The 27,520-nt window shown below is 46.8% G+C and overlaps 1 protein-coding gene across 4 annotated transcripts in view; it reads right to left on the bottom strand.

The window, feature by feature from the left end:
* Positions 1-636: 636 nt before the first annotated feature.
* USP24 (ubiquitin specific peptidase 24) overlaps positions 637-27,520 on the bottom strand; it is a 134,430-nt gene continuing 107,546 nt past the window's right edge. For 2 of the 4 annotated variants that reach the window (XM_045897608.3, XM_045897607.3), the window contains exons 54-68: positions 27,017-27,120; positions 25,449-25,562; positions 21,060-21,156; positions 18,627-18,743; positions 18,116-18,208; positions 16,737-16,839; positions 15,102-15,223; positions 14,082-14,195; positions 12,163-12,228; positions 10,024-10,090; positions 8,783-8,861; positions 6,738-6,813; positions 6,255-6,341; positions 5,597-5,707; positions 637-3,413 (exon numbers count right to left, since the gene is read on the bottom strand). In XM_045897608.3, the coding sequence (XP_045753564.1) occupies positions 3,351-3,413; positions 5,597-5,707; positions 6,255-6,341; positions 6,738-6,813; positions 8,783-8,861; positions 10,024-10,090; positions 12,163-12,228; positions 14,082-14,195; positions 15,102-15,223; positions 16,737-16,839; positions 18,116-18,208; positions 18,627-18,743; positions 21,060-21,156; positions 25,449-25,562; positions 27,017-27,120 (1,413 nt within the window). In that variant the 3' untranslated portion in view covers positions 637-3,350. The other 2 variants (XM_064589067.1, XM_064589068.1) reach the window with 2 other exon arrangements.

Here is a 27,520-nt window from a genome sequence, read left to right as displayed (position 1 = left end):
GCGTTCCAAGAACTGCCTGAAGCGAACAGCCTGAAAGCCATGGGCACCTTGGTGAGCTATGCGGTGCTGGACATGCCCTTTCCCCAGGGGGGCGCGGAATCAGGTGTCGGTTCATTGGATAGCCATACCCTGACCGCTCCAGGCTTGACAGAGGCCAACGACTTGGGTCTTGCCTACGTTGGCAGGTGGTCACTGCGAGTGGGACAAGAACTGGTGTGGGCCACAGGCGGAAGGTTTGGGGCAGCAAACATGGAGCCACATGCGCAAACACAGGACATCAGGAGTGAGACTGAGACCTATGGTCTCGCAAGAAGCCCAGCTTGCCCAGGGACCTGATTTCTACTGGGACCACTTGGGAGACCTCAGAGCTATGGGGGAGATGTCTGTAGGCCATCAGCCTGAGCCTGGCATCCTTATCCAAGCTCGGCAAACGAATCCTAAAATGGTCAGGCTATGCAGAGGAAAGAACCGCAGAAGGCTTACAAGAGCCATCACCCCTCATTATTAAAGAGGGGCCTGATTCACCTCATCAGCGCCAAGCTCCGAAAGCAACCCCAGAGCTGTCTCGCACCAGGCCATGGGCCCGGGGCACCCCTCCCCACACCGAGCAGAAGAAGGTCGGCCGGACTCCAACTCTACATTTTTGAAAAATTTATTTTATACCCTTAGAAGCTAAGAACTCTGCCACTCATGAACCAAATTTAGGATTAAGATTCTCCCCTAGTTTATCTACTTCCTTTTGAAATTTTATAAACAAGATTTTGTACACAAGAGGTAGCAGAGGAAAATTCCAGTCTGCTTGTTCCAAGCTCAAAAGGTAACTGCACACATCTCAATGTTAGCAGGGGGGGTGGGGCAAGACAGGGGAAGTCCGAGGACACGATGCTCTGGGTCCTACCATTTCTTCTAGTTGCCAGTGACCGTGTGAGTACTCCAGGAGAAGTCATGGGCAAGATACCCGCTGGGCTGCTCGTTTGTTTTCCTTCCCAGATGGCTCCGAGGGGCAGGCGTGGCACCCTACGGTGGGCCTCGCGAAGGGAGTGTCTTGAGAACACACAGCATTGAGTTAGTTGTGCAATTCCTACTCGATGTGCAGACCATTTTGAAAGGTTTATAAAAACATCTTCGTCCAAAAAATTGGCAGTAAAAATGACTCTTCCAAGGTAAGCCTGTCGTAATTGTCACTTTGTTGTACATTTAAAAAAAAGTCCTCAGCAGGTTTGTTGTAGACTGCAGCCGCTGGAAATCAAGTGGTTCCTGGCAAAGAGGAAGTGATGGTCATTGCAGCAACAACACAAACAAACTTAACCAGAGCGTATGATACACAACAGTGACGGGTGATCCTGATGGAGCCTTACAGTGAGGACAGCAGGTGCTGGGGTGGTGGGAGGCATTGTTTCCATAGGAAATAAGGGACTAGAAGTGGCAATTTCACTCCTGAATTTGGGCTCCTGAGAGTGCAGTTGCCAGTGAGGATATCCCAACACAGACCATCACTGGCATTTCAAGGTCATGTCCTACACAATCGTTTTGTGAGGATGGGGGTGGAGAGCAGGCTGCGGTGGGGGCGGTTTGGAAAACAGTAGGACATGGGAGTATTTATGAACTCAAAATCAATTTTAAAACATCACATTTGAAATTCCAAGAAGAGCAGAACCATGTAAAATTTGCCAACTCCTTCTGACCAATTCTCTGAGGGCGCAGTTCTGCTCTTAAACGCAGCCCCATCTGCAGTGTCCTTGACAATGGCCATCGCTAGGCTGTGGGGGCTGTAGACACACATACAAACTGTGGTCCGGCTGCACAGTCACTTCAATGTTTAGTAGCGAAGGGGCTGGGGGCTGGAGTGCACAGCAGTGAAAGGTGTCTGTCGTGTGTCCACACGATGCGGAAGCCACCAAAAAGGCACTTTGGGGCTGGCCACGCCTCTTTGACTTGGCAAATCTAACCAACAGGGGCAACCTGGCACTTCCTAAGCTTCCCTGCGTGCACGGGGAGTTGGAAACAAGGCAGAACACGTAACTAAAGGCAAAATAGGGTTGAAAATGTGTGTAGAAACTCAAAATACAAAATGTACAAAATATATGAAATACATTGGCATATCCCCTTCTCCCCTCTGGAGAAAGGGAAGCTGGTTATCTAATCTGAAATGAGTGGATGGTGGTATACTTGGGAAATACCAACAAAATGGACAGTTGTTCAATTACTTTCTGGTTATTTCTGGGAAAATAAATCTTTGTCTCTTTTCAGTGTTCATTAGTCATGTTGAAGAGAAACAGTCTCAAGTTCCTTCTCCGCATTAAAATTACTACAACTCACAGAGCAGTGCTTCTCAACTCAAATATTTAACTTCATTTACAACCAGTACCAAGGGTTTTAGTAATTATATCTTAAGCAAAAGCAAATGATTGCAGATCACATGATTTAAGACTACAGTTTATTCAATATGTCTCCAAGCATTAAAAAGATGATTTTATGAAGTCAAACTCAATAAAATTATAATTTAAAGTGCTTTTTATTTTGCGGTTTTCAAAATTTGGGGAAAAATTCCGTAACTTCTTTAGTGATTGATGTCAAAGAATGCACCTTGTACTTCTGGAGGACATTTTTTTTTTTAAATTTTTTTTTATTGCTCTTTTCAACCTCAATTATATCAGAAAAATACCTTAAAGAGCATAATAAATTTCCCAATTTTTGATCCTGGTAACATTTCATCAAGATCCAACTTTTATGCCCAGGGCTCTCATCCTGACCCGTCTGAAATTCTATACAAATAGGGAGACATATTAAATACAAAGGTCTGTGTAAACGGAGTTCTTTAACTACTATTTTACAATGAAAAGGAATTTTATCACCTATCTTTACATCATTTTAAATTGGATATTCCTATTCAATGTTACTGCAAGATTAAAAATTTGCCCCCCACATATCTAAAGGCAGCTTGCTTTTTTTTTTTTTAAATATAAAAACCAAAGGGATTTCTTTTGTAGCATCATAGGGAAAGCAACGGCTTTACCACATTCACTCTTGTATGTTCGTAACAAAAAAAGTCTGCCACCGGCTTTATTTCCTAGAATCTCCACAGAAACGTGAATCCCCGTGCGGACTGCCCCAGGATGGCTGATCCGGGGGCAGGAGTTCTCCCACTGCCACACAGCTCCTGAACCTTCTCCAGGGGCCAAGAGTGCCTTCTTTAAAAACACACACTCCTCTGGGATCACGGCAGGCCCCCCTAGTCCAAGCTTCGGGCTCTTCTAAAGGGCTCAAGGGTGAGAATCTGATTTCCAAACAGCGCTGAGCACCCGGGAACTGAGCTGACTCCTCACTGCGCGCTCGGTGTGCCTGTTCCTCTAGGGATCCACGTCGTCAAGGTCACTTCTCAACTCGCCTATCATCATGGGGGACTCTGAACCCTTTGAAAAGAGAAGGAAGTTCACTTCATGCACAGTAAAGTTAGAGAAAAGTTTCTCTGCGCCCACCGACCTGTGTTCGGTAAACGAGTGCATTTAACAACTGAAAGTTTATCAAAGGATAATAAAACAGAAATGTAACACCTTATATTCGACGGTTCCCGATTATGCACAACTCTCATTTCCATGTTCTCCCAGTCACTGAAGGCACCCAGCGACTAGGCAACAGTGCCACAGCGCTCGTGAGAACTCAGGGGGGCACCGAGACGGGGCGGCTGTGCGCCGGGCACTGCGCCACTCTGCCGGAGACGGCTCTGGGTCACTCCCGAATTCTGCTTCTGTCAGCAGCTGTGGCCTTTGGTTTGCACACTAACAAAGTTCTGAATGCCTGCCGTGTGTCCTGGGGCTGCTGGCGGTGGGGGTGGGGAAGGAACAGGGAGTCTCTGCAAAGTGACACGTAAAGCCCAGTGGGAGACAGACCAGGGGCGGGGCGGGGGGGGGGGGGGAGGCCCAAGGTGGAAGGAAAAAAAAGGCATTTGATAAACTACAAGAAGACCATTGGTATCCAGAAGTCAGAAAATGAAGGGGGCGGAGGTAGGCAGGGGCCACATCAAGCAGGACTGTGCTGAAGATTCTGGCCTTTACCCTGACAGCAATGGACAGCCATCGAGGGTTTAAGCAGATGAAGTAGAGGGAAGCAAGAGCGAGGCAGGGAGTTCTCACAAAGCCCCAAGACACTAAGGTGCTTAGGACAATGGAACAGATGCACGGGAGAGATTTAAATGGTCAACCTGGCAGGACCGGTGAGTGGACTACAGTGTGTCCGGGGCACAGGGTGCTGTTTATGATAAGGACACAGAGGGAGGCCAGCTCCGGTGGGGGCGGGTGGAGGCATGGGGCACAGCGGGTGTGAGGTGTCTTTGAGGAAGAGAGCTGGACTGTCCTGTGTGGCACCTGCAAGAATCAAGGTGGTGAAGACGGAGAACAAACAGCTGGAGGGGTTGGAGGAAGGCTGGGAGAGCGAGGTGCCATGGAAGCCCCGGGAGAGAGTGTTTCCAGAAGGGAGGAGTGGCCACCAGGGTCAGATGCTGCGGAGGGCTCCACTACGATGAGGCCTGAGAAGTGTAGGCTACTTGTCACCCGACCGCTGAGCCAGCCACGGGGCAGGGAGCCAGCCTGGAAGAGGTCGAAGGAAGAGGGAGAGAGAAGAAACTGCAAGTCTGGACCAATCTTTGGAGAAGTCTGGCTGTGAAGAAGGGGAAAGAAGACAGGGGATGAAAGGGAAGAAGAGTTTTTTTTAAAAGGATAAGGGAGAGCGGAGTGTGTCGGAACAGTGCGGGAGGTGATGTGCAGAGAGGGAGGGGTCGGTGTGTGTGTGTGGACACGCGTGTGCACGCCCACTGGCACGGGCTGAGTCTGGCAGCTGCAGGAGCTTCTGTCCGACAGCCATTATGTTCTCTGCAAATGAAGTAGGCGAAGAGGTACGCTGCTGAGCACCACCCCGGGTTAAACTGCATCACGGTGCTGAACCTCCACGTCCCTTCTGGAAAGTAAGGGTTAACAGGGACCTCACAGGGTGGTTATGAGGATCTGAAAGGTTAAAAAAAAATAGCACAGACCACATCAACGAGATTCACTTAACCAGGCGTCTGTGCCAAGCACTGTGGTGGAACTCCAGAGGAGACCACCCTCCCGGCACACGCCTGCTTCACCAGTGAGCGCTCCATACGTACTTCACTCCTTTGCCCACTAGACTGAGCAGTACTGAAAATGTTCATGTTATTTTTTTTTAATAAGCTTAAAGGTATTCTTTGACTCCGCTGACAAGTGGGCATTTCAATGGCCCTTCAAGGGTCTGTGTTTCCAGGAAGGCTGGTGAGAGTCAAAGGTGGAGGGGTGATTTGTGGCAACCCGGCAGAATGACGAGAACCTGCTGGGAGGAACACTGCTGCGGCCTGGCCCTATCAGGCCCAGCTCCAAGGCGACAGCGCTGCCGGCCAGAGCCTCGTGGAAACTTCACTCGGCAGCACGGTTCCATCTGGAAGCACACTGCTGGTGAGCCCCGGACAGGGAGCACTAGAGGGCGGGGCTGGTGTCTCCTCTTTTCCTTCATTACGAAAATTCTTTTTGGAAAACTTGAGAGCAGGTGGGGCCCTTTCCCATGAGGACGCGGGCCCCTGCTATACCTGCTGTAAATGCCTCTCTCCGTTCTCATTGGCGGGACTGCTCTCCGACCCGTTACTGCTTCCCGACTGCTCTTTCTCATTCAGCAAAGCTGTGGCATAGGCTAATGTGTCCTGTGAGAGATTGAAACACAAGAGGAAAAGTCAGGGGCGGTGCGGTGGCAGCATGCCACCGAAGAGATAAGCTTTCACTTGATTGCTGGAGGCGGCAGGCGCCGGTGGCGCCCGCCCGGCAGCCACCAGCGCGCCCCTCAACCTCTGTGATCCACACTGCTTTTCTTCTGGCACATAATTTGCCAACTGCCCAACAACATGCTGTCTTCACAGAAATTCGCCTCTTCTGCCCCCTCTCATTTTTCTTTTTTAAAAATTTTATTTAATTATTTGATGAGAGAGAGAACACAAGCAGGTATTCAGCAGGCAGAGGGAGAAGCAGGCTTCCCCCTGAGCAGGGAGCCCGATGCGGGGCTCGATCCCAGGACCCCGGGATCATGACCCGAGCTGAAGGCAGACGTTTAACTGACTGAGCCACCCAGGCGCCCCAGCCCCCTCTCATTTTTAACCTACACCTCTTGTCTCGGAGGCTGTGGCTTCTGAGAAACACACTGAAAATCCTACCTGTGGGATTTCAAGCCACGTAAAACCAAAAGAGAAGCCTCACCTGAGCTGAAATTGTTCGCTGAAAGGTTTTTCCAGTCGATGTTTCATTAGAGACATTACTCTGTGGTGTCCAATAATGTTCTGACATCTGAGATGGAAGGTCAAAAACGCCATCAGACACGACAAACGCCCACGTGAGTCCACAATTACTGCCATTAGATATTTGAATATAAAAAGCATCTAGCACGGCACACAGATCGACCCAGATCTATCACACCGGCAGGATTTTACGTTCACTCTCGAGTTCAGTGAACCACTAGGTCTCAGATATTCACCCCTGCTCCCTCACCTATGAAGTTCAGACACTGTATCGAGACACGAACTTCATGCGTAGAGCTAGGTATCAACTGGACTGAAAAAAGTTGGAAGCCTGAAAATAACTCTGAGGCCAGTCTCCAAATGAAGAGCTTTTCCCTGACAAGATGTGCTGTTACTGATCCCCGCGTGACAGCCAGCAAGGCTCAAGCTGCAGTTAGTTAGTTACCTTCTTCTGTAGCCACTGCACCGCCCAGCTCCAGTGGTGGGAGTTCTCCTTGAAGTAGTCCTTGGCAGCAGGGCACCTGGGGGGGTTGTAGGAGCCAAATGGTTCCTTGCAAATATACTTGTTTCATCTATACTACCTTTTGATTTCGATACACAGATGCAACTTTCACTGAGGTTCAGTTGTATTTCTACTAAGTTTTTACTTGTTTTGGTTTGGATACACTTGCGTGTGTAAACTTCGAGAGGCAGAAAAAGGTAAATGTGTAGTGCAAAGTCTCTTATCTAGAACGACCTCATCCACTCAGTTCTATCACGGTTCAAAGATGGAAACTAAAAAATAAAACAAAAAAACCCCCCACAACACATCATCCATTTAATAAGAGAAAAGATTCTTAAAAGAATCAAACTGGTCTTTAAATTTTTGTGATTTGAGTAAGAATGGTATTAGGGGAAAAACAATTTTAAAGTGTGGTCCTGGAGCCCTCTCTCTTTGCATTTTTCCTTGCCCACTTGGAAAGCTGTCCTTCACATTCAAAGACAGTATTGACGGCGACACTGTGTGTAAGAATGGAGGGATGGAGGACACGCATCAGACATACCATGCGGCCCCATCAAGATTTGGAAATGCCATTTAGGCAAGTACTTATGCTGTCTCGCTGCCAACACCAAGCCTAGTTAACGCACCCACGATTGTGGCAGGATGGTCTCCATCTGTGTCCACAATGCCAAGTCATCTGGACAAGGCACGTTCACGCATTACTTCGACCAGGCTCTCAATTCATCTGAGGACGCTCACATGCAGCAGCTGAGGCTCAACAGATTTCTTACTCTTCTTTTGGCACAAACCCAAGGATGGCAATCCCCATGCTTAAGAGTCAGTAAAAATCTGGAGCAAAATCAGTGATGCTCTACGGCAGGCTGGGTGGGGGGGACTCAGTGGCAGCCGTGCTGCCCGTCCGGAGCTGCTGGCCCGCGTACTACCCCGCGGAGCTGAGGCGGCAAGCCACGAAGGCCCCTTCTAACACTGAGAACTTTTGCTTTCCATGTGGCTGTCGGCTAATGAATGGACCAAGACAACGTGCTACAGCTGTACAAGGGGGTGGTATTCAGCCTTAAAAAAGGAAGGAAGTTCCGGCACAGGCCAGACACGGATGAACCCGAGCGCCTCAGCCTAAGTGAAATAAGCCAGGCACAGAAGCACAAATCCTGTACGATTCCACTTAGGGGAGGCACCTGGAGTCGTCAAATTCACAGAGAGAAAGTAGAAGGGTGGTTGCTGGGGGGAGCGGGGGCGGGAGTGCAGGGTTGGTGCTGAGTGGGGACTGAGCTTCAATCTGGGAAGATGAAGACGTTCTGGAGACGATGGTGTGACGGCTGCCCAATAAAGTGAAGGGACTTATTAACGCCACTGACAGGGATGCCTGAAGAGGGTTAAAATGACCCATCTGATGTTGCGTGCAGCGTGCCGCCGTTCGACAAAGAGCGAGCCCCTGCCCTGAAGGCCGTGAGCCTGCGATGCAGCCCTCGCTCCGACTGCAGGCGCGGCCCTCACACCGCCCGCGACGCGTGGCTGGCTGGCCGGCCGGCCTCACAGAGCTGTTGCAGACATGACATGAGAGAGCACAGTGCCTGGGGTCACGAGTCTAAGCAGCTAAGACACGATTCTGTCTCTTGAGTGACTGTTTTCAAAGTGGGGACCTAGAACCTGACGGAGCTGGTAGTGAAGCTACATGACTGAAAGCCATCTCAAACCAAAGTTCATGAACTCTTGCTGGGAAGGTCCCCGAATCTGCCTTGATTCCTGCCTTGCCCGCACAAGGCCTGCTGATTTAGCCTTTTTCTTGGATTCCGTAAGATCTGTGGCTCCTCCGACAATCCCCCTTCACAGCTCTTCGAGCTCACGTGACTAGGTTTCCGAACCATCCAAGCAAGCATGCCCTGAGTCAGACTCTCTAGGAACTAAACCAAGGGAGACTGGTTTCCCGGTCCTATCTGACTTGTAACTGAAGACACCAGTTCCTCCCTGCGTTTTGAGTCGATACTTACTTTTGAGCAAGAGTTACGAGAAATTTGACACACTGGTAGCAGCGACTGCTGTCCACATGGTTGCTGTGGTGCATCAGGGCTGAGTGAAGAGAAGAGGGAATTGTGACAAGAAAGCACGACACGGAAAGTGGGTCCCAGTAACGCCACTTTCTTCTCCTGAACATTCACAACCAACTGGTCTGAGTAGCAGAGAGGGCACTTAACACAAAGCATGGCAGTGCGGCTCAACAGGATCCCCCAAATTGTAATGGGCAGAGACACTGCTTTCAATGGTATTCCAGAAACATACGTGGCGGTGGGAGTTTGGCTTTTGGGAGAACTGAAAGAAGCTCAAACTTCCACAGCTGATTATTCACTCAGACCTCCAAACTTTTCCATGCTCCTGACAGAAGAGCGGTTACAACACTTTCAGCTTGATAAATGGACATTTATGATATGTGTTAGGTTCAACAAATGCTTCCTACTCTGTGCTTTGTGGATATAAACATAAATATCCTTGGTGTGGGCTCTCGAGGAGCATATGGTCCGGAAGTTCCGGAGAAGCCGGGCGCTACTTGGTGGCCTGCGAGGTTGCAGCTACACAACTTTTTAGCTCACATTACTTTGCTGCAATAAGAGGAGATCTTCGATCTCTTGCCACAGAGCAAAATCTAAAATGACTCAAATTAACTGGAAATACTGGTGGGGTGGTGGGTGTTGGAGAGGACAATTTCTAACCACACTTTTTCTAAGAAACAGCTCATTAAAGGCACTTTAGCCTTCTGAAAAAGAAAACTGCAAAAAGCTTTTATGAGTAGATAAATTTGGGTGCATTAATACCACAGGTAAAAAAATAAAACCAATCCCATTTCATGAGCTTGACAACATCCTGAGCCTGAGGTTTTAGTTTTTCCCTCCCTGATGGCTGCAGAGTGGACTGAAAGATTTCTGGCATCAGAAAGTAGCCTTTAGCTTGCTGAAAAACGTCACGGCACCCCTGACTCTTAGCCGACCCAGTAACAGGACCCCAAGCTGCACTTTGCTGACTCAAGGGGGAGTGTCCAGTTGGTAAGATCCTCTGGTTTCACGTCTCCTGACTGGAACGCGGGAGCCCATGGCCCCAACAGGCCTCTCCCGGAGCCCTCGCTGACCTGCGCCGGGGCCGAGCGCCGGGGCAGACCGGTCAGGGAGGAGGCCAGCCAGAACAACAGGCTGTCTGTGCATCTGCTACAGACATTTCTCAGGAAGGCCAGGCTACTTGCCTAATAATCCATTTTCTGTCTCAAATACAAATTTGACTCGCTCCACTTGTATGGGATCTTCAATGACCTGTGACAGAAGGAGACAAAGACTGGTAAATGAACGAAGGAACTTGTATGAGGCCACTCAGTGGTGTCTTTTAAAAATGATTCTGTGCAAGAGATTAATTTAGTTCTTAACAAAACCCAATATAAATGAACAACAACATGTCACACTGGCTTGTATCTCAACAGTGTCTTAAATTTTATTATTTTAAATACAATGTACTCCCTGATGTGGGGCTCGAACTCATGACCCCAAGATCAAGAGTCACATGTTCTACTGACTGAGCCAGCCAGGCGCTCCTTAAACTTTAAGCTAAAGATGAAAAATTATTAAGTAATAGTTGAAGACGCATTCATTTCTTATCTCTGTGTTCTTACTTGCTACCTCTGTAGTTTTCCATAGGAAGCTACAGTGGGCTACAAGGATGTATATTTCATGATCCCAAGGATAAGCGGTTTAGGGTCTAAACTGTTTACCAAGACCGTGTCGGAGTTATGCTCCGATACAGGCTCTAGCTGCTGCCAGGAGGTTTATGCCACGCCCCGCGGGGCTGAAACTGTGTCCTGCTCATGGCTGGACTTCTAGTGCCTGGCACTGGCCTGTGCGCAGGGCAGTAACCTCAGTGGTTTGCTGCTGAGCAAACAATACACAGTTCGACTCCTGAGGAGCAACAATCTTCCGTATTTTGTAAAAGTACTAGGATCAAAAAGGAGGTAAAGGACCAGAGAGATAGGCTTTTTATAAATGCCATCCATGACGTCTGTCCTTGTTCAGAAGTGTTTATTAAATGCCCACTCTGTGCCCAGGCCTATGTTAAGTCTTAGGGAACTAAAGGGAACCTGGTCTCTCCCTCTCTTTAGTGAGCCCTGGGCTGGGCGCTCATGGGCTCATACCCAGTCACCAAAGTCTACGGTTTCTCTTTCCCAAACACATGGAGACCACACCTATGTGGTCTTCCAATTCCAACCTGGCTTCCTTCTTCAGTCAGTCCTTCAAAACAAGTACCAGCGGAACCTTTCTAACCTAAATCAAATCACGCCACTCTCCTGTTAAGGCCTGCCCGTAGTGCCCATCGGTGACGGCAGAGGTTGCAACTGAAACATCTACAGAGGCCAGGATGACAAGAAACAGACAAAATGGGCTAGGTACTATGATATGAGGCAGCGAGGACAGAGGGCGACTGGGTAGCACATGCCTCATCAGAGGGGGGCGAGCTGACTGCTCTAGGGGATGGGGGCAGGTGGGAAACGGGGCCAATTCATCACACTACCTGGTTTCTCAGGATAGGCCAGAAGCCAGAAATCACAAAACAGAACAACTTTGGGTCAAATAAAATAGGCATATAGGCAGAACCTGGCCACCTGTGTGCAACCAAGGGCCTACGGGAAAAAGCCCACATGCTCTGGGTACCGGCAGCCTTTCATGATCTGGTCTGGGCTTTTCTCCCCAAGCCCTCATCAGTTCCCTCTTCTGGTCATGCCACTTACTTACTTACAGTCCCTGCACACCAGCTCTGGTGGCCAGCATGGGCTCTGGGGCCAGCTGCCTGGCTCAAATCCTGGTTCTGTCACTTTAACTCGAGGGTGGCCTTGGGCAAATCCCTCTTCACTCAGCATGTCACTGCTTACAACTGAACTCTGCCCTGCTTTTCATACTTCTGAAACTGGGACACATCCTACCATCAATTACATTCCAGTTTCGTGGCTTGTAAGCAGTATTTTTAGTAGCCCATATAGAGAGCCAATGGTGTCTTAGATCTGAACGAACTGTAGAGCCAGCAATTTACCTCTGACAGTTATCACGAGGTTTAAAGGAGACAATGTCTGTGCGCAGCATGGTCCCCCACGCAAGGTGAGGCCGTCCACGCTCCCTGGCTCTCTGCACTGTCCCTCCTGGATTGTCCAGCTCCCTCCCTGGTCTCCTACCACTCGCCTCTCAGTCAGTAATGACAAAAACCTGACTCCTACAGAGGACTCCTAAGTGAAGACCAAGTGAGTGCAAAACGATACAAAGGCACACACTTCTCTGTTTATAAACATGTGCTGACTAGTAAACTTAATCAACAGCACAAGGGGATCAGAACATCTTTCACTTACCAGTATCTCATGAAGCAGTTGGAACGTATTCTTTAACTCATGGGGTGGAGCTGTTTCTAGTTGGTTCTGAAATATTTTTCAAAAGCACAAAGGTTCCAGTGAGTCTTCAGTGGAAAGCCCGTCCGAGCGGCCAGCAACAGGGCTGGCCTCAAGCTCTACTTCTACTGCTATCACTTGCCCTCGCTGGGCCTCAGTTTGCCCGAATGCTAAACCTGGGGCTAATGCAGTCTCCATGGACTGCAGCACTGCCACGCTGTCCCACTCGACTGTGACATTAGGGAGGAGAGAGGAAGAAAGGCAGAAAGGAAAGGAGAGAATTTTAAGTGGACAGGCCCAAATTTCTGTTTCTGTTTCCTTCATACACATCCTGTTCTGTTTTCCAGGATATGTGCTCTGGGGTAAGTACGCTATGAGGGACGTACGTAAGAAAAGTCAGCTTATGACGCAGAAAACTCTTGCCACGAGTTCCTTTTTGCTAAGGAAGGTGTGAGGGTTCGTAAGAGTCACCCCGCCGTGCGCCTGCAGCCTCGTGCGTGTGTACTGCGGGGGAGGACACGGCGTTACAACCCCGCCCTTCCGAGGCGCCAGGGCCGCCGCGTCTTTACCCTCTGTGGGGTCAAGTCATACCTCCCGCCACTTTATAGACGAGGAGATCGCCTGAGGTCATATAACGAGTGAAGGGTCAGAAGGAAAACTCAATCATCTCTGATACCGGGCTGCACGGAAAGAGGCTGAAGGCAAACACATTTTCCTAAGAGCCTGAACACACAGTCCCCTGATCAGCTGCTGCCTGTCCGCACTACCTCTGTTACTATTACAAACCCCGGGGCAGGCACGAAGCGTGGCAGAGATCCCGTGGGCAGGGATGACTATAAGCAGTGCACATTCACAGAGAGAGGCCTGCAAGGACACGTATCCAGGTGACAGTACTGATTCCTGGGGAAGGGCGGACAGGGGACAAGGTTGGTTGGTGGCGGTTCAAGTGGACTTTGGCCTTATTTGTAGGTTTTAATTTTCCACACAAAAAAATGCAGACAGGTATTATCCATGTAATTCAACATTAAAGATGAAAAATAAAACCTAATAAAAGTATGTGCAGACTTGCCCCGCATCGGGCTCCTTGCTCAGCAGGGAAGCCTGCTTCTCCCTCTCCCACTCCACCTGCTTGCGTTCCCTCTCTTGCTCTCTCTCTCTCAAAAAATAAATAAAAATCTTAAAAAAAAAAAAAAAATATGTGCAGACTTAAAGGTTTTTCTGGTAATCCCCAGAAAGGCAGTGAGCAACTTGGTTCAGAGCACAGCCCTGGAGCCAGACCGCCAACGCTCAGATTCCCACTCTGCCACTTACTAGTTGTGTGACCCGGGGCGAGAGGCACTTACCCTGTGCCTCAGTTTCCTCAACTGTAAAATGGTGACGATAACGGGACTGAAATTGGAAAACCGTTTTACATAATAATGGTCCCCACAGCGTATCAACAACTATGAAATATATTCTAGATAGTTAAAAATTGAGCCCAGTACCAACGTGCCCCACTAGGGAGGGAATGGCTAAGTAAATTACGGTACACAAGAAGGTGACATATCCTCAGAGACAGCTTAAGGATACGGGGAAATCCTTCGAATGTCAGGTGAAAAAAAAAGACGCAGAATAACAAGGACAGTCAAAGTCCAGTCATGTTAAGATGCAGGCAGAGAAAGTAAAGGGGGACCTGGGAGAATGTTCATGGTGATTATCGATGAGTGGCGAGACTCTGAGTTCTTCTTATTCTGTACGTTTTTAAGAGGAGCCTGTACTATTTTCACGATCAGGAAAGGCAACCGCGGTTACTGAAAGGGGCCTACTGCCTGGCGGCAGAGCAGTCCTTGCTGGAGTGCGCGTGGCCGGCGCTCAGCGCTCGCCAGGCCTCACTGAGGCCCTACCTGAATGCAGTGCAGCACGGTGAAGGAGAGGGGCTCGTTGCAGAAACAGCAGTACACCACCATCTCGATGAGCGCCAGCAGCGAGCCCGTCAGCTCCCGCAGGGCAAACATCACCTAGTGCGGGAGCACAAGAGGAGTCAGGTCCTCTGAGGTCACAGTCCACTGCCGATACGTTGCTTCTGATCTTAACGGAAATGCACTCAGACTTCAGACCTTCAACAGCCCCTCAAAACAGGCTTTCTTCAGAACTGCTGCGGGACTAAGTGTGTCTGAACAAAATCTGCAAATGTGCACCTTTTTTCCCCGGGAGTCACTTTCATCAGATTTTCAAAGGGCAACGCGCCAAATGTATGCCCCCAGCAGTAAATTAAAAGAATCACTGACAGATCCCCAAAGTAAACAGTGTTAAGCTAAAAAAACTTAAAAAAAAAAAAGAGAGAGACACATAGCACAGCACTATTGACATGATTAAAAAACCAGCGTGACACACGGCTCGTGGGTTTATACACGTAAAGCAAGTTTTGGAAGAGGAACTGGAGGATTAAGTTCTCAAGAGGAGGTAGCTCTGCAGAAGGCAAAGGGGCCCAGGCTGCAGTGTGTGGTGCAACGGGGGCCGCGGGCAGCCCACTCCCACACTCCTGCGGCTTATAAAACACGTGGGCTCCAGAGTTGTGGTATTTCAGGACCAGAGACACACACAAAAGACGGGGAACAAAATCCTCTGAGAATAAACTGAGCATCTGTGATTGCTGAAGAGCCGTTCACCTCCTCCTGAGACCTGGAGGGGAAATTAGCTGGGCTGGACCCGGAAGTCCGATCCCTGGCTGCAGAGAGGACTAATAAAAATTCTCTTCAGCTGCTCATTTCTTTCTGACATATACCCAGGAAGAAATATTAATTTGAAAGAACCATTTCTTCTCTTCATCACAGTGACACATGGAATATTACAAAAGGCATTTTTCCTCAAGTAGACAATGACAAGAAGAAAAGGAAAAAGGCTCCAGAAGACCAAGTACATACCTCTAACAGGTAAGGCTTTCCTTCAGACAGGAACAACAAGGCTTCTACTTCCTCATGGAGGGGCAGCAGAGGGCTGGAGGGGGCGACACTAATGGGTGGCCGTTGTTTAAACATACCAGGAGCTTTAGGAGACCAAAGAAACCAAGCCTGTTTCAGTTGATGTTATTTCATGAGAGAGACACCTACAAGGTGAAGCGGTTCTCTAGAGATTCACACATGAGATGGCTCGGTACTTAGAGCCTGTTCCCTCACGGCCTAGCGGGGAAGCCGGGCTCGCAGACAGGAGAAAACATGGGCCTGTTTCTCGCAGTGTGTGCCTACGTTGTCGGGGCGACTGTTTAGATCTCCCAAGACAATCTTTCAAAGAAGTACAAATATAAATAGTGTATGATAGAAAATGCCCAAATGCCTCTGAGGAGACGCCGGACAAGATACGTTGTTGCTCCAACAACTGCCCGCAAACACTGGCCGCCACCACCACCTCCGCTAAGCAGAACTGACCAACAGGGAGGGGGTGAGTCACCCCACGTGCCAGAAAACAAGCACCTGCACTCTTCCTTTTACAAACCCGTCTGCACTCCCGAGTTAGGTAGGCAGCCTTGTCTTTTCAGGTGCATGAGTCGGAGTGAAGGAAGCATCCTGCCTCACAGCCACTGAGCGCTCCCCAGAGCACAGCGATGCTCTGTGCTTTCCAGCAGATCTTCCTGGTCACACCGCACGAATGCCTGCCACAGCTGCTGCTGGTCGGAGGCACGCCTCACACCCTGCGCCCTACGCTGCTTCCCGGCTGAGGCCTGTGCAGGCTACGAGCCTGGCCGCGCTCTGGCTTCCCATGCCTCACGAGCTTGCGGAGGGGATTAAACACATAGCCCAGAGCTCCATGGAGACACAGCACACAGAAAACCCTGGATACTTTTCAGCTGCTTTGTTGTATTATTATTATTATCATTGCCGTTGGTGCTGTCCTGACACGGCCTAGGAACAGTATAAAAACGTGCTACGCACGTAGATTAGAACACTGGGTAAGCACGGAGGCAACATGTGTCTCAGCTGCACGAAATGAGGACTGAGCTACTGGCTTTGGGGGACAGAACAGGAAAGGTACCAAATACATCTTACATTCAAACACATTTCAACGACATAAGCTATATCTGAATCCTCTTTAGCGCTACAAAGTACTTTAACATTTTATCTGATTAATTCTCATTACACCTGGGGAATTATGTTTTTAATATTTCCATTTTGGCCTGAGGATCAGAAAGGTCAGGTGGCTTGGTCAAGTTCACAATGCTAGGAGACTCCAACCCACACTTGGCTATTTTCCCCACTAGATTAGCTGTGCCACTTATGGTGATGAATGAACTCTGAATTAGCCTCTAATCCCAGAGTTTTTTTTTAATACCTGTATACCCCATCCTATCAAATAAATGATTTGACTTTCTTTTGTGACGAACTAATAAAATAGAGTGAAATTTAACATGCATTAAAACAAAAAATTTTAAAGTGTTCCTCAAATATCAAATAGTCAAATGGGAATTAATATTCATTTAACTGCTAACATTATTAGTCTCCATGCATTATCGACAAATTCACTCTCTCATTCTTCTGCTGGATTAAAGATATGTGAAAGCTCACCAACGTTCCTTTGGGATGAGACATCTGAATGCAAAACCAGTAATGCCACCGTATTATGAAGGTTCCCAAATTCTCGTGCTTGTGCTGAACTCCACCGACGTATCTGTCGACAGAGAAGATAGACTGGATGTTAGTGTTTTGGTTTAGAAATGATATGAAAAGGAAGGGAAAGGATGGGCTGGCTCATGCCATTTTGAGCCATGAGTCTTTCTCAATGTCTGATAGTAGAAGAGATCAAAGTAGAAGGAAGTCATGGGTTTTAAGTTAGCTGAAGATGCTTTTTTCTTATAGACACATTAACTTGTGTTCTAAAATCATTCCATTTCTCTATTCAAGTTAGGTACTGAATGCTTCTGATGTGCTGGGTAACTTTCCTGTACCCCAGTACAATGGGGAAAACCCGGGAGCCTGGGGAGCTGGTGGCTGGGCCCTCCTGTGCTATTCACCGTGCTAGGTGGATATGGGCAAGCTCTTTACCGTAATTGCACATGACCTCTCCACGCGACGGCAGAGACGACCTACCTGCCCACTTTGTGGTTCCAATGAAACATGAAAAGTGAAAATGTTTCCACATTATGTGTGCTCCACAAAGGTAAAACAATATGGATTATGTAACACTACTAATTACATTAAATCTTATTTAAATTACAGTCAACGTCCATCAACCGCCAGTGTCACCGGAGTCCCAGAAAGGAAGAGCGCGCAGTGAACAAAGACACTGTGAATTTCAACGCCCCGCCAACACACAGAGCGTGCTGTGCTGGCAGTACTTGGGAGCGCTGGGCACGAGAGGCGCTGCGTAAGCAGCGCTTACCATCAGTGCACGGTCACAGTTTTCACATTTAAATCTGTCAAACAGAGGACATACGGTGATGGGAGAAACACGCCAGCACAGAAACGCCAAGCAGGAGAGCCATCCTGGGATCTAGCTAGCCCCACTGCCACAGAAAACTTCCCTCTCGCTGTATGTGGATATCATGAGGCCACACTGCTCTGCCTCGCGGCCGCGTCCTCCCCCACTACGAGCTCCCCCACACCAGCAACCTCCGCCAGTACGGCCTTGCCCGCTGTCCCTGAGGGCACGTGGAGGCCCCGGTGCCTCTACTTCCTGAAGGCTTCTGCAACCCCCTAGTCAGAGCCCATCTTTCCTCCTAGGACACTTTTGGACTGATAGTCTCGTTAGTCATTTCCATGGTATCATCAGACCAAACACTGCCAGGAGGCTGTAAAAACAATCGAAGTCCAAAGAACTTTAAAAGCTATGTAGTACCAGCACCTGGACTCTTATGAGATGAAATATGTTCATCGCCACAAAGAGAGAAACCATGAGGCAACAAAACCATGGCCATCGCACGGGGCCATAAAGCAGCGGGCGTTACCTGGTTGTTTTGCCGGTTGGCCCCGAGGAGAAAGCTGGTCATGTGTCTCAGAGCGGAGTGCCTCAGAAGAAGATCCCCGGCCCGGATACCTTGCTGTCACAAGATACGGACAATGACAAGTTACAGGTCTCTCCAGACAAAAATCTGTATTAAGAACACAGTTAACTGAGAAGTTGTCAGCGGTAAGTTTTTAAATGCTGTAATTTACATACAGAAAGCACCTGTTAGAACTCTGGGGTTTCAACAACCTCACACTGCTCCACAGTGGCTGCTACACAGGCCCCGAGGCCCTGGTTCTACTGCAGCCTCCCACTGCCTTCAGTACCTACATCTGCTGTATCAGAATTCTGGCAAGCAACAGAGCCCACAAACGCAAATTCTTAAGAGACCCTCATAGAACCTTATCTTTAAATCCAGTATTGACCAGTACAAATTTTTTCCATGTATAAAAAATTCCTTTAGACTAGAAATCTGCTGTATTAGGAAAAGATACTAGAAAAAAAACACTTACCTTTTGTACAAAAGTGTTGAATAGGAAAAAGTACTGAGCACAGTTTTTACAGTTTTCTGGGACATCTTTATCCAACAGAGCAAGCAGTACCTCCAGTAACTGATGAAGGCTCTTTAACTGGTTAGAAGAAAGATGAAACCACGTAAAGAAAAAGAATGTAAGACCAACATTTGTTAATCTGAAGTAAATCACCATAAGAACAAAAGTCAAGTCTGATCGATACAATCCAGTCTCAGATTCAGATGGATTTATGCTTTGGAGAGCAAAAACAGAATCATCACTTTATGTTCCAGGGAAAGACTGGTACTGTAGAAACCGTTAAGAGGAAAGCCTAGTCTTGTTTTCTAGATTTCAGACTCAAGGGCAGGACTCCATGGCTAATGGTCACATTTTCTGCAGAGCCAATTTCTCTCTGTGTCTTAAAAGAAGGCAGGGGGTTTAGAGGAAACACTTCTGAATCCCTCCCTCCACTATGCTACTTCTTCACATAATCACAGATGCAAAGAATAAAAACACAGACACAGGCATAGGGGCCAGAAATCAAGCCAATGGAGCAAATGGAGAGCAACAGCCTGACAGAATGACAACGGCAATATCAACTCAACCGTGAACTTACTTGAAAGCCCGCTGACGCCTCATGGAAAGCTTTGAAAAACATTTTATTTGTTTAGAAACCATTTTGGTTATCACATTGCTTCTTCTTTCCCTCCCACCCCAACTGGTTTTGGACAAGTCCCTGGAAATGCATCTGTGACTGGAGAATTAAGACCAGCTTACTACTCTTGTTAGTTCATCTCCCCTGAAGATGGTGTTCACAGGCTTCTGAAATATTCCCATCCGTCCTGTCACACTCATTATAAATACAGTAAGACCCACATTTATATAGCACCTCATTTTCAAAGTACTTTACAATATAAAGTGGGGGGGGCCAGAGGCACCATTTCCATGATGGGGGGGAAATAGACATAAAATACATCAGCTGGATAGCGGATAGAATTCACTGAGGCAATGGCTCGCATGCTTATGTCCTCCACCACTCCCTTCCCTTCCTACCACCTGTGCTCCTGCCTCTAGAGGTTGGTGGACTACTGTGCCATAGCCTGACCCCATCTGTAGGGAGACTGCACTAATTCTGCTTTTATCCTCTGTCTGGGTTGGCACATGGGAGGAAGGAGGACAGTAAGAGGCCCTTATGTTAAATATCTTAGAAAAGCTCCACGGGGATATTTCAGAGCAGTGGTATCCAAACTGTCCTAAGTGGCTCCCAATGACCGATTTTATATCTTCTGCATCCAGGTAAGGTAAAGTTTGAAAAATGGTCTTGCTGTTTAAGCTTATTGAAAACCAGTGCCTCAGAGCAAACGTCAGCTTCTTTACAATTCCCGGAACTGAGACACGGTCTTCTTCTAGGCCCTCCCTGAAGGGCGTATTTGACCTCCTTGTTCACTCTGGGCTGAGCAAAGCTCCTGAGGTCTAACAGTGACCTCTGGGTCGGGCATTGTTGAAGGGTGCCAGGTACTGTAACTGCGTTAGCATCTTTCTTTAAGGACTTGCTCAAGGTTGAACAGCAGAGTAATATCTGGATCTGAAGCAGCAATTCCTAGAATTTGCATTTAGTTTATTGAGACACACTGCCTCCAGCCAATGTCCACAAGGAGCCAATCAGATCTGCACGTAACATTTTTCAAAGTTTTCCATGTAGTGTCAGCTGTTTGAAACAGCAAACTGGGGAAGAAGTGCTGTATTTGTTAGGACTTAATAACAGATTGAATAATCAGACTTACAGTATATGTCATTTATTTCCCTAAGACTTAAAATTTGGGGGGATTGAGGACAGTAATAAATACCATGGTTTGTTTTCGCACGTGTGGAACTGTGAACCAGAAAATACGTTGCGGAAAACAGAATTAGGAAGAAGAAATTCAGAAGAACAGGAACAAAGATTAGGGAGTAACAGAGACCAATGAAGAAACTATCTTGGCCGCTGCTCCTGGATGGACGGCACTATTTGGTTTGGCTGTCAATTGCCGGATTTGTATCATGCGAATAGCTTAGTAGGAAAGAGACAAAGTCAAGTGCGGCTCAAAATGCCTGTTGGTCTAGACCAGAGTCTCTAGACTCATGTTAGTCTCAGTTCAGCGAAATCTAACACAGACTCTTGAGAGAAGACTCTGAAAAAGGAGTGCTCTAGAAAATCCTGAAGCAGACCAGAGCAGACCTAGATTCCTAGCCTATCCTGACTCCTGGGATAGGAGAAGGCAAGGACAGCATAACTTCTACCCTGGCATTTATCAGAAAGGCAGTCCATGGGAGGTGCGTTCTACGCAGCAAAATTACCAGACTCCAATCCTAAGCTCTCTTTCTTATTATGTGCAATACAGAACACTTGGTAGGAACAGAATGTATAAATAACGTCTAAGAAATGAGACCGACCTTATCCTGATAAAACAAGGCACTGTCTAGGGTTTTCTCCAGAATGGTGGCCACAGCAACTCGTACTTCTCTCACACTGCACTCCAGCAAGAAAATCCTAAAACACAGAGAGAGAAAAGACGCACACTGAGAAAGCAAAATGGATTTTGATAAACCAACCTCAGGCCCACCTACTATCCAAGAAACAAAATCCCTCCAAGATGCTGGGTCAAGGTTCCTGAGAGCTTTGGGACACACTCACAGGCTACTGTGATGAAGAAAGAAAGCCAAACAGGAAAACCAGACCCCTGGATGCTGAAAAGCGTATTTTCCCCCTTCTTCTCCCTTCTCCTAAAAAATGAGCCATCTGTATAAATGTAATGGCGTAACAGATACATGGATGTAAAGAGATATGAAAGCAAAGAACCTAAAATGTTATAAATTCTGTTCACTCAGTAGTTCTCCCACGGGCACCCTTCCCTTTGAATTTTTCAGAATAAGATAACTAAAGTTCACAGTCAAGAGAGCCCCTCCTACTCCACCTGTGCACCAGTATTTCTACCCTTTTCCTCTCCCTCCCCAGGTCTCGTTACCTAACCCCCCTATACGAGCATTTGTAGCCCAAGAGGTCACGCTTCCCTCCTTTCTTCGTCTATGATGGTGATGACCACAGCGGTCAAGGTTCATCAGGTGCTTCCATGATCTTGGGCACTGCAAGCGCATAATCTACTGCAATCCTTTACACCCCCCCACCCTCTCCCCGACCCCCGGCCCGGGAGCTGTGGCAGAGGAGGCCTCCGATGCGGAGGGGCATGGTCAGGCGGAAGCGCTGCTCTGGGGGTGAGTGGGGTGGGAGTGCCCCCAGAGCGTGCTTCTCCACAGTCAGCTTTATTCTCTGCTTCATACGCTCACTTGGATGTGACAACCCACACCGTTATCAGCAAAGTGAAAACCCACCTGTCTTTCCTCATTTTCTTGGCAGGAAGTTCTCATTATTCCACGTGAAAGACTTAACTACAGCCAAGTTTTGAGGACCAGGTCTTCAGGTGCCAGCAGCAAGCTGCTCTGGTCCCCCTTTGAGGGCAGCAGCACTGGCATTTCCTTCCTCCCCTCTCAGGAGTACGCTGAGAGCAGAGCTTCCTGAGGTCACTCTGCTGCTCGTTCCCCATAACTGTTAGTGCTACCGATTAGCTACCTAATTTGCACCAGACTGAGAAGGCTGTGTTCAAAATCCACTAAGACTCTAGGGGCAACTACAAGAAAGTTAGAGAGGTAACAAGTATGCCTGTAATATTTGCTCTAGAGGCTTGATCAGATTCAGGTACAATTCCTTTGGAAGAGTATCTCCAGGGGCTGCACCACATTTCCTATCATAGACACTCGGAGGCACTATGAGAATACAGACAAATCTAGAATGTGAGGAATACTACAGGGCAAATGACCAGTCTGCCCCTCAAAAAATGGCACGACAAAAAAAGGAGGTGGTGGGGGAAAGGAACAATTACAGATTACAAGAGTCTTAAGAGACATATAAACTAAATGCAACGTGTGGAGCTTGTTTGGATCCTGATTTGTACATACGCAGTGGTAAAATAAACTTTTTTGAGCTATCTGGGGAAATCTGAATATGGACTGGGTTTAAAGTGATATGAATATTATTTTTGTTCACTGTCATCATGGTAAAGTGCTTAGTTTTTAAAAAACTACCTTTGGAGATACATGCTGGAAGATTTATAGTGAAATTATATGATGTCTGAGACTTACTTTAAAATACTAGAGAGAAAAAGGGGCGCCTGGGTGGCTCAGTTGACTGAGCATCCAGCTCTATGGGCTCAGGTCATGATCTCAAGGTTGTGAGACTGAGCCCCACATCAGGCTCTGCGCTCAGTGGGGGAGTCTGCTTGGGTCTCTCTCTCCCTCTCCCTCTGCTGCCCACCCCCCCGACCCTCATGCATGCACGTGCGTGCTCTCTCAAATAAATACATCTTAAAAAAAAAAAAGTAAAATACTTGAGAGGAAAAGAAAAAGCAGGCCTGTGAGTGAATGCTGAGTGGTCGGTGCTGGGAGGGGCAACAAGATGGGTAAAGCGCTGGTAACCTGACCTGGGGAGCGGTATAGGACAGGGTTCTCATTCTGGCTACTTGGCTTCCACAATAAAAACTTCTTAAATATTCTTCGTTTAGTAGTTTTAATCCTTTAGATCAATTTTCAAGCAATACTTAGTACTAATTCAAATTTTTACAATTATGGTTACATTCAAGCATTGCCTAACAAAAGGACTATACTGAGAAGCTCTGATCTCAGAGACAGCATCCCCTTCACATTGCTACTTTAGTTGTAACAATGATAACCTAAGTTATCTTAAAAATTGTAAAGAAGTAATTATAAAATTACACAATACAAAATCAAAATGATAGTGATAAATTGACAGTGATAAAGAGACAAAAATATAATAAACTCTCTCAGGAAGAATACAGATTACATAATTCACTGGGATTCTTAACCATCAGGAACACTAAGAAACCAAACATAGTCCCAAAGGAGTCACCAAGTTCTTCTGGAGATATTTAAAAGACAGACTGATTGGATATAAGGAAATAAACTAAATTTTTGCCATGTTTCTTCCAAATAGATTATGATTCTATGATGTTGAACTTCTCACTATTGGGAAGAGACTTTGGAATTGCACTAGAAAAACAGGGGAAAGGTTGTCTCTGATGCAAACTCTAAAGGGACAGGCACATACAACATTTCACAGAGATGTTTATTTGCTCTCTTTATGAACTATATGCATGTGTGCACGCATGCACAAACAGCACAAACATCTGAGTGCTTACTATGTGCTAGGCTCTTTGTGTACAGAAGAAAACCAAACAGACTTAGCTTCTGCCCTCAGGAAGCCAGCGTTTAGTGAAGGGACAGGCAAAACAGCAGAGCAGACCGACTGTGCAGACTTGCTTCAGGCGAAGCAAGGAGGGGATGGCCTCTTTGATCTGAAGGGTAGGAAGGTGCTTACTATGCAGTCCTGGATGGGAGAATGTTCCAGATAGAGGGAGTAAAGGTGCAAGGGTCTTTAGGCAGGAAAACAAAGCTTAGCACATTTAAGGAATCAACAAGCCAGTGCGAGGAAAGTGAAACAAGACCATATTCGAGGCCTTGTGGGTTATGGTAAAGACTGTAGATTTTATTAGGAGTGTAACAGGAATCCACTGAAGAATTTTCAAGCAAAGAAGTTTGTTTAAAAAAAAACAACACACTTTTGTTGCTGTATGAGGTAGATTAGAGAAAGAAATGGAGAGATCAAGTAGGCAAATGACTGGAGCTCAGTCCTATGGATGAAAGGAATATGGGATTAAGAGTTTTGATTAGCTCTCTAACGTGCCACTGGGCTGTGAGCTCCCTGTGGAAGGGGCTTGCATTTCTGAATTCCCCGTTGTCTGTTTAAGTTGCGAGATACCAGAGCATATCTGCATGCTGATGGAAGTACCCCATAAAAAATTCTACAAGATAAAGATGCAGGAATGAGAGCTGATAAAGGGTTTGCTCATGCAGAGATTCATTTTGAGGAGAGAGGACATTTCCTCCATAGTAACAGGAGGAAAGGAGAGGAAAAGAACAGGCTTTGGTGAGCTAGGGCTAGAGGTCTGCGCATCTGTGAGCATCTGTGACTCGTACTTTCTCAGTGAAGCCTGAGGCAAGGTCCTTAGCTGGAGGCGGGGTGTGCTGGCATGGCAGGCATGAGGAGTGAGGATAGGCGGAGGCAGGGGGAAGGAGGAGCTCACGGTGCCCCTGCAGGAGTGCTAAACTCCCCAAGGACAAGAGAAGCTGACCTGACGAGGATGACTGGGAGGAAGGTGTAAACATCCATAGTGATTGAGCATCTTGACTTTTTACCAAAAAAAGCAAATTATTTTTTATTACAGGTACATAGGTAAATGTACTACCATAGGTATTACAGTATCAGTAAGTTTTTGAAAAATATATTTTCGCTAGAATCGAGAGTTAGACAATACTGTGGCACTGCTGTGTAGGACCTGAGGATTGTTAACCTCCCCTCCCTGCCATCAGAGTGTGAGTCCCTGAGGGAGGGACACATATTCTGGAATCTCCTGAGCCACAGGAGGAGTTCAGGCATGCCTGTCTGTGAGCACGTGGCTATGTGCACACATGCTCTCCCTGCACTCACTGAACGCTCGTCTGAGTCTAGTCCCACGGAGACGGTTCTAGAAAGAATGATTTTAGAGTGACCTGAAAAATTTCCTAATGCTTCTGGTGAAGACAGCTCAAAATTGACTACAATCAGAAAAGTAATTTCAAGTAGAAATAAAAATAGTTACAAGAAACAGCAGCTCCAAGTCACTGGAAGAGACACAGATTTCTTTTAATTAATTAAAAGATCTTGACACTTACTTTATTAATTCTCGCCCTTCAGAACTGATAAAATACTCAACTAGCCACTGACAAGCATCAAAGCTTTTGGAGAGTAATGCTTCAATTGTGGCGATCCATTCTTCAGTATCGGCCCTTTGAAAAAGCAAAGACAGACACGTAAGGAGCCCCAGCAAATAGCCCTACGGAGTGTCACTGTCGTTTAACCTGTTTGGGGAGGTGAGGTAGAGGGTAAGCCAAACACCCAACGACCGCTGACCAACATGGCTCCATGCGCCCCAGAAGCCAGGGCTCTGCATTTTTTCTATTCCCTTGCCCCATCTCCGCCCCCACAATGTGAAGAAGCTTAAGTCTTAAGATTTTAACTTTCATCTTCTGTATCTTCTTCAAACAACTTCAATTGGGAAAAATGCCTGACTGTGGCATTTTGTTTTGCTTAATTAATTCACACATTCGTAAAATGCCCACTTTCAGAACAGGTTACTATGTCAACGTTTTTATATTTCATTGCTACAATCACTAATTTCCTACTTTATGGGATAAAAACATTTGGGTAGACAGAGAGGTATAATCACTATATACCCGTGACCTCTCATAACACCCCCTCCATTCTCTCATGCCCCAAAATGGTAAATATAAACAAGATGAAAGTCTGCAGTGCATAGATAGCTCAAGCAATTTTCACAACAAAAGTAACGACATTTCCTTAGTCCTATGCCAGACATTAAAAGAAAGGAACATATTATGTCTTCTTTTACAATCAAATAACAAAGACTGATTATCATTTAATGTATCTTTATTATACCTAATAATGAAGTTGCCACTCTTATTTGTTTTTTCTCAAGTGTCTCCTGACTGCAAAGATCTTTCCCCAAACCTCCCCACAACCGGAGAAGTTCCCTGTACTGCCCTGGTCTAACTGTCCCTGCCTTCCTCACCCCGAGTCTCTCCTTGCTCCGGGCACCTGCTCCAGCCAGTGTGCAACTACTCCTCACCCTTCACCCATCCACTCACACAGCAACTCTGTACCCGGAACCTACAATGTGTTGGACACCCTCCAGGAACCGAAGATAGAAACTGTTCAAAAGCCCTCCACCATCTCCCCCTGAACACAGTCCCAACTCCCCTCTGTGGCAGTCAGGATACTCACTGGGTTCATCATCCAAACCCCACATCTGACCTCACTTTCAATGAGTTCCTTACACGTGTGAGCAAAACACTAGTCATTCACGGGTCTTTAGGCAAGTCTTGTCTGTTTCTCAGGTTTTCCCCTTTGACCTAGACTGTTCCCTCTGTTTCTCTGTTTTCACCTTTCAAAATCCTCTGATCAATGTCTTCAACACCTACCCAATCCTCACATCCATCTGGATATGATTTTGCCCAATTCCCAAAGATGTATAGCATTTACGCCTTGCTTTTTCTGCTTTATCTATCCTTCCTGTGAGATTAGAAATTCCTTCAAGATAGGAACCACGTCTTAATCACCTGAATGTATTAGATAGGTGCCTATGCTTTGAATTTATAAATTCTATTTTAATTGAATTCATTGGTACTTTTTGCCACAACGATCAAAACGTATCATTTCTCACCTGAGTTTTTTCTTTGTCCGTAGATAAGTTTGAAAAAGGAACTGAATAGCAAGCTGTAAGCTCACCTTTGCCATGCAAGGATAATATGGATGCTTTAATTTAGTCTGAGAGAGGAAAAAAAGAGAGGGTATTTTTCATTGATGTTTTAGAGATTATTAAATGTTATGAATTGAATAATGACACGTAATAAAGTTAAATATTACTAAGAAAAATCTAGCCAGCTTATTACAGAAAGCGTTCCATTTAAATTTTTAAAAAGGGTAAGAAAAGACATCTTCATTTCTTTTATGAACCCCTCTCAAAATAGAGTCTTTAGACCATAGGATGGTTAAGTAACCTGTCAACAGACTAAGAAAGTTTTTCCCTTACTGGCAAATTGTAATCACGGTACTCAAGAAACAGAAGTACTTGGAAGTTCATCTTGAGTCTGGTAAAGTCTGATGACAAATTAGGACAAATTAATCTACACAAAGCGCAACAATCATTGACCTTACCTTGTGGCTA

Source organism: Mirounga angustirostris, unplaced genomic scaffold (assembly GCF_029215605.1).
Source record: "Mirounga angustirostris isolate CCGP_5_RB_7025 unplaced genomic scaffold, mMirAng1.0.hap1 SCAF_4, whole genome shotgun sequence".
In the NCBI taxonomy this organism is placed as follows: Eukaryota; Metazoa; Chordata; class Mammalia; order Carnivora; family Phocidae; genus Mirounga; species Mirounga angustirostris.
The sequence above is the reverse complement of the archived record's forward strand: the minus strand, read 5'-3'. Positions and strand labels throughout refer to the sequence as shown.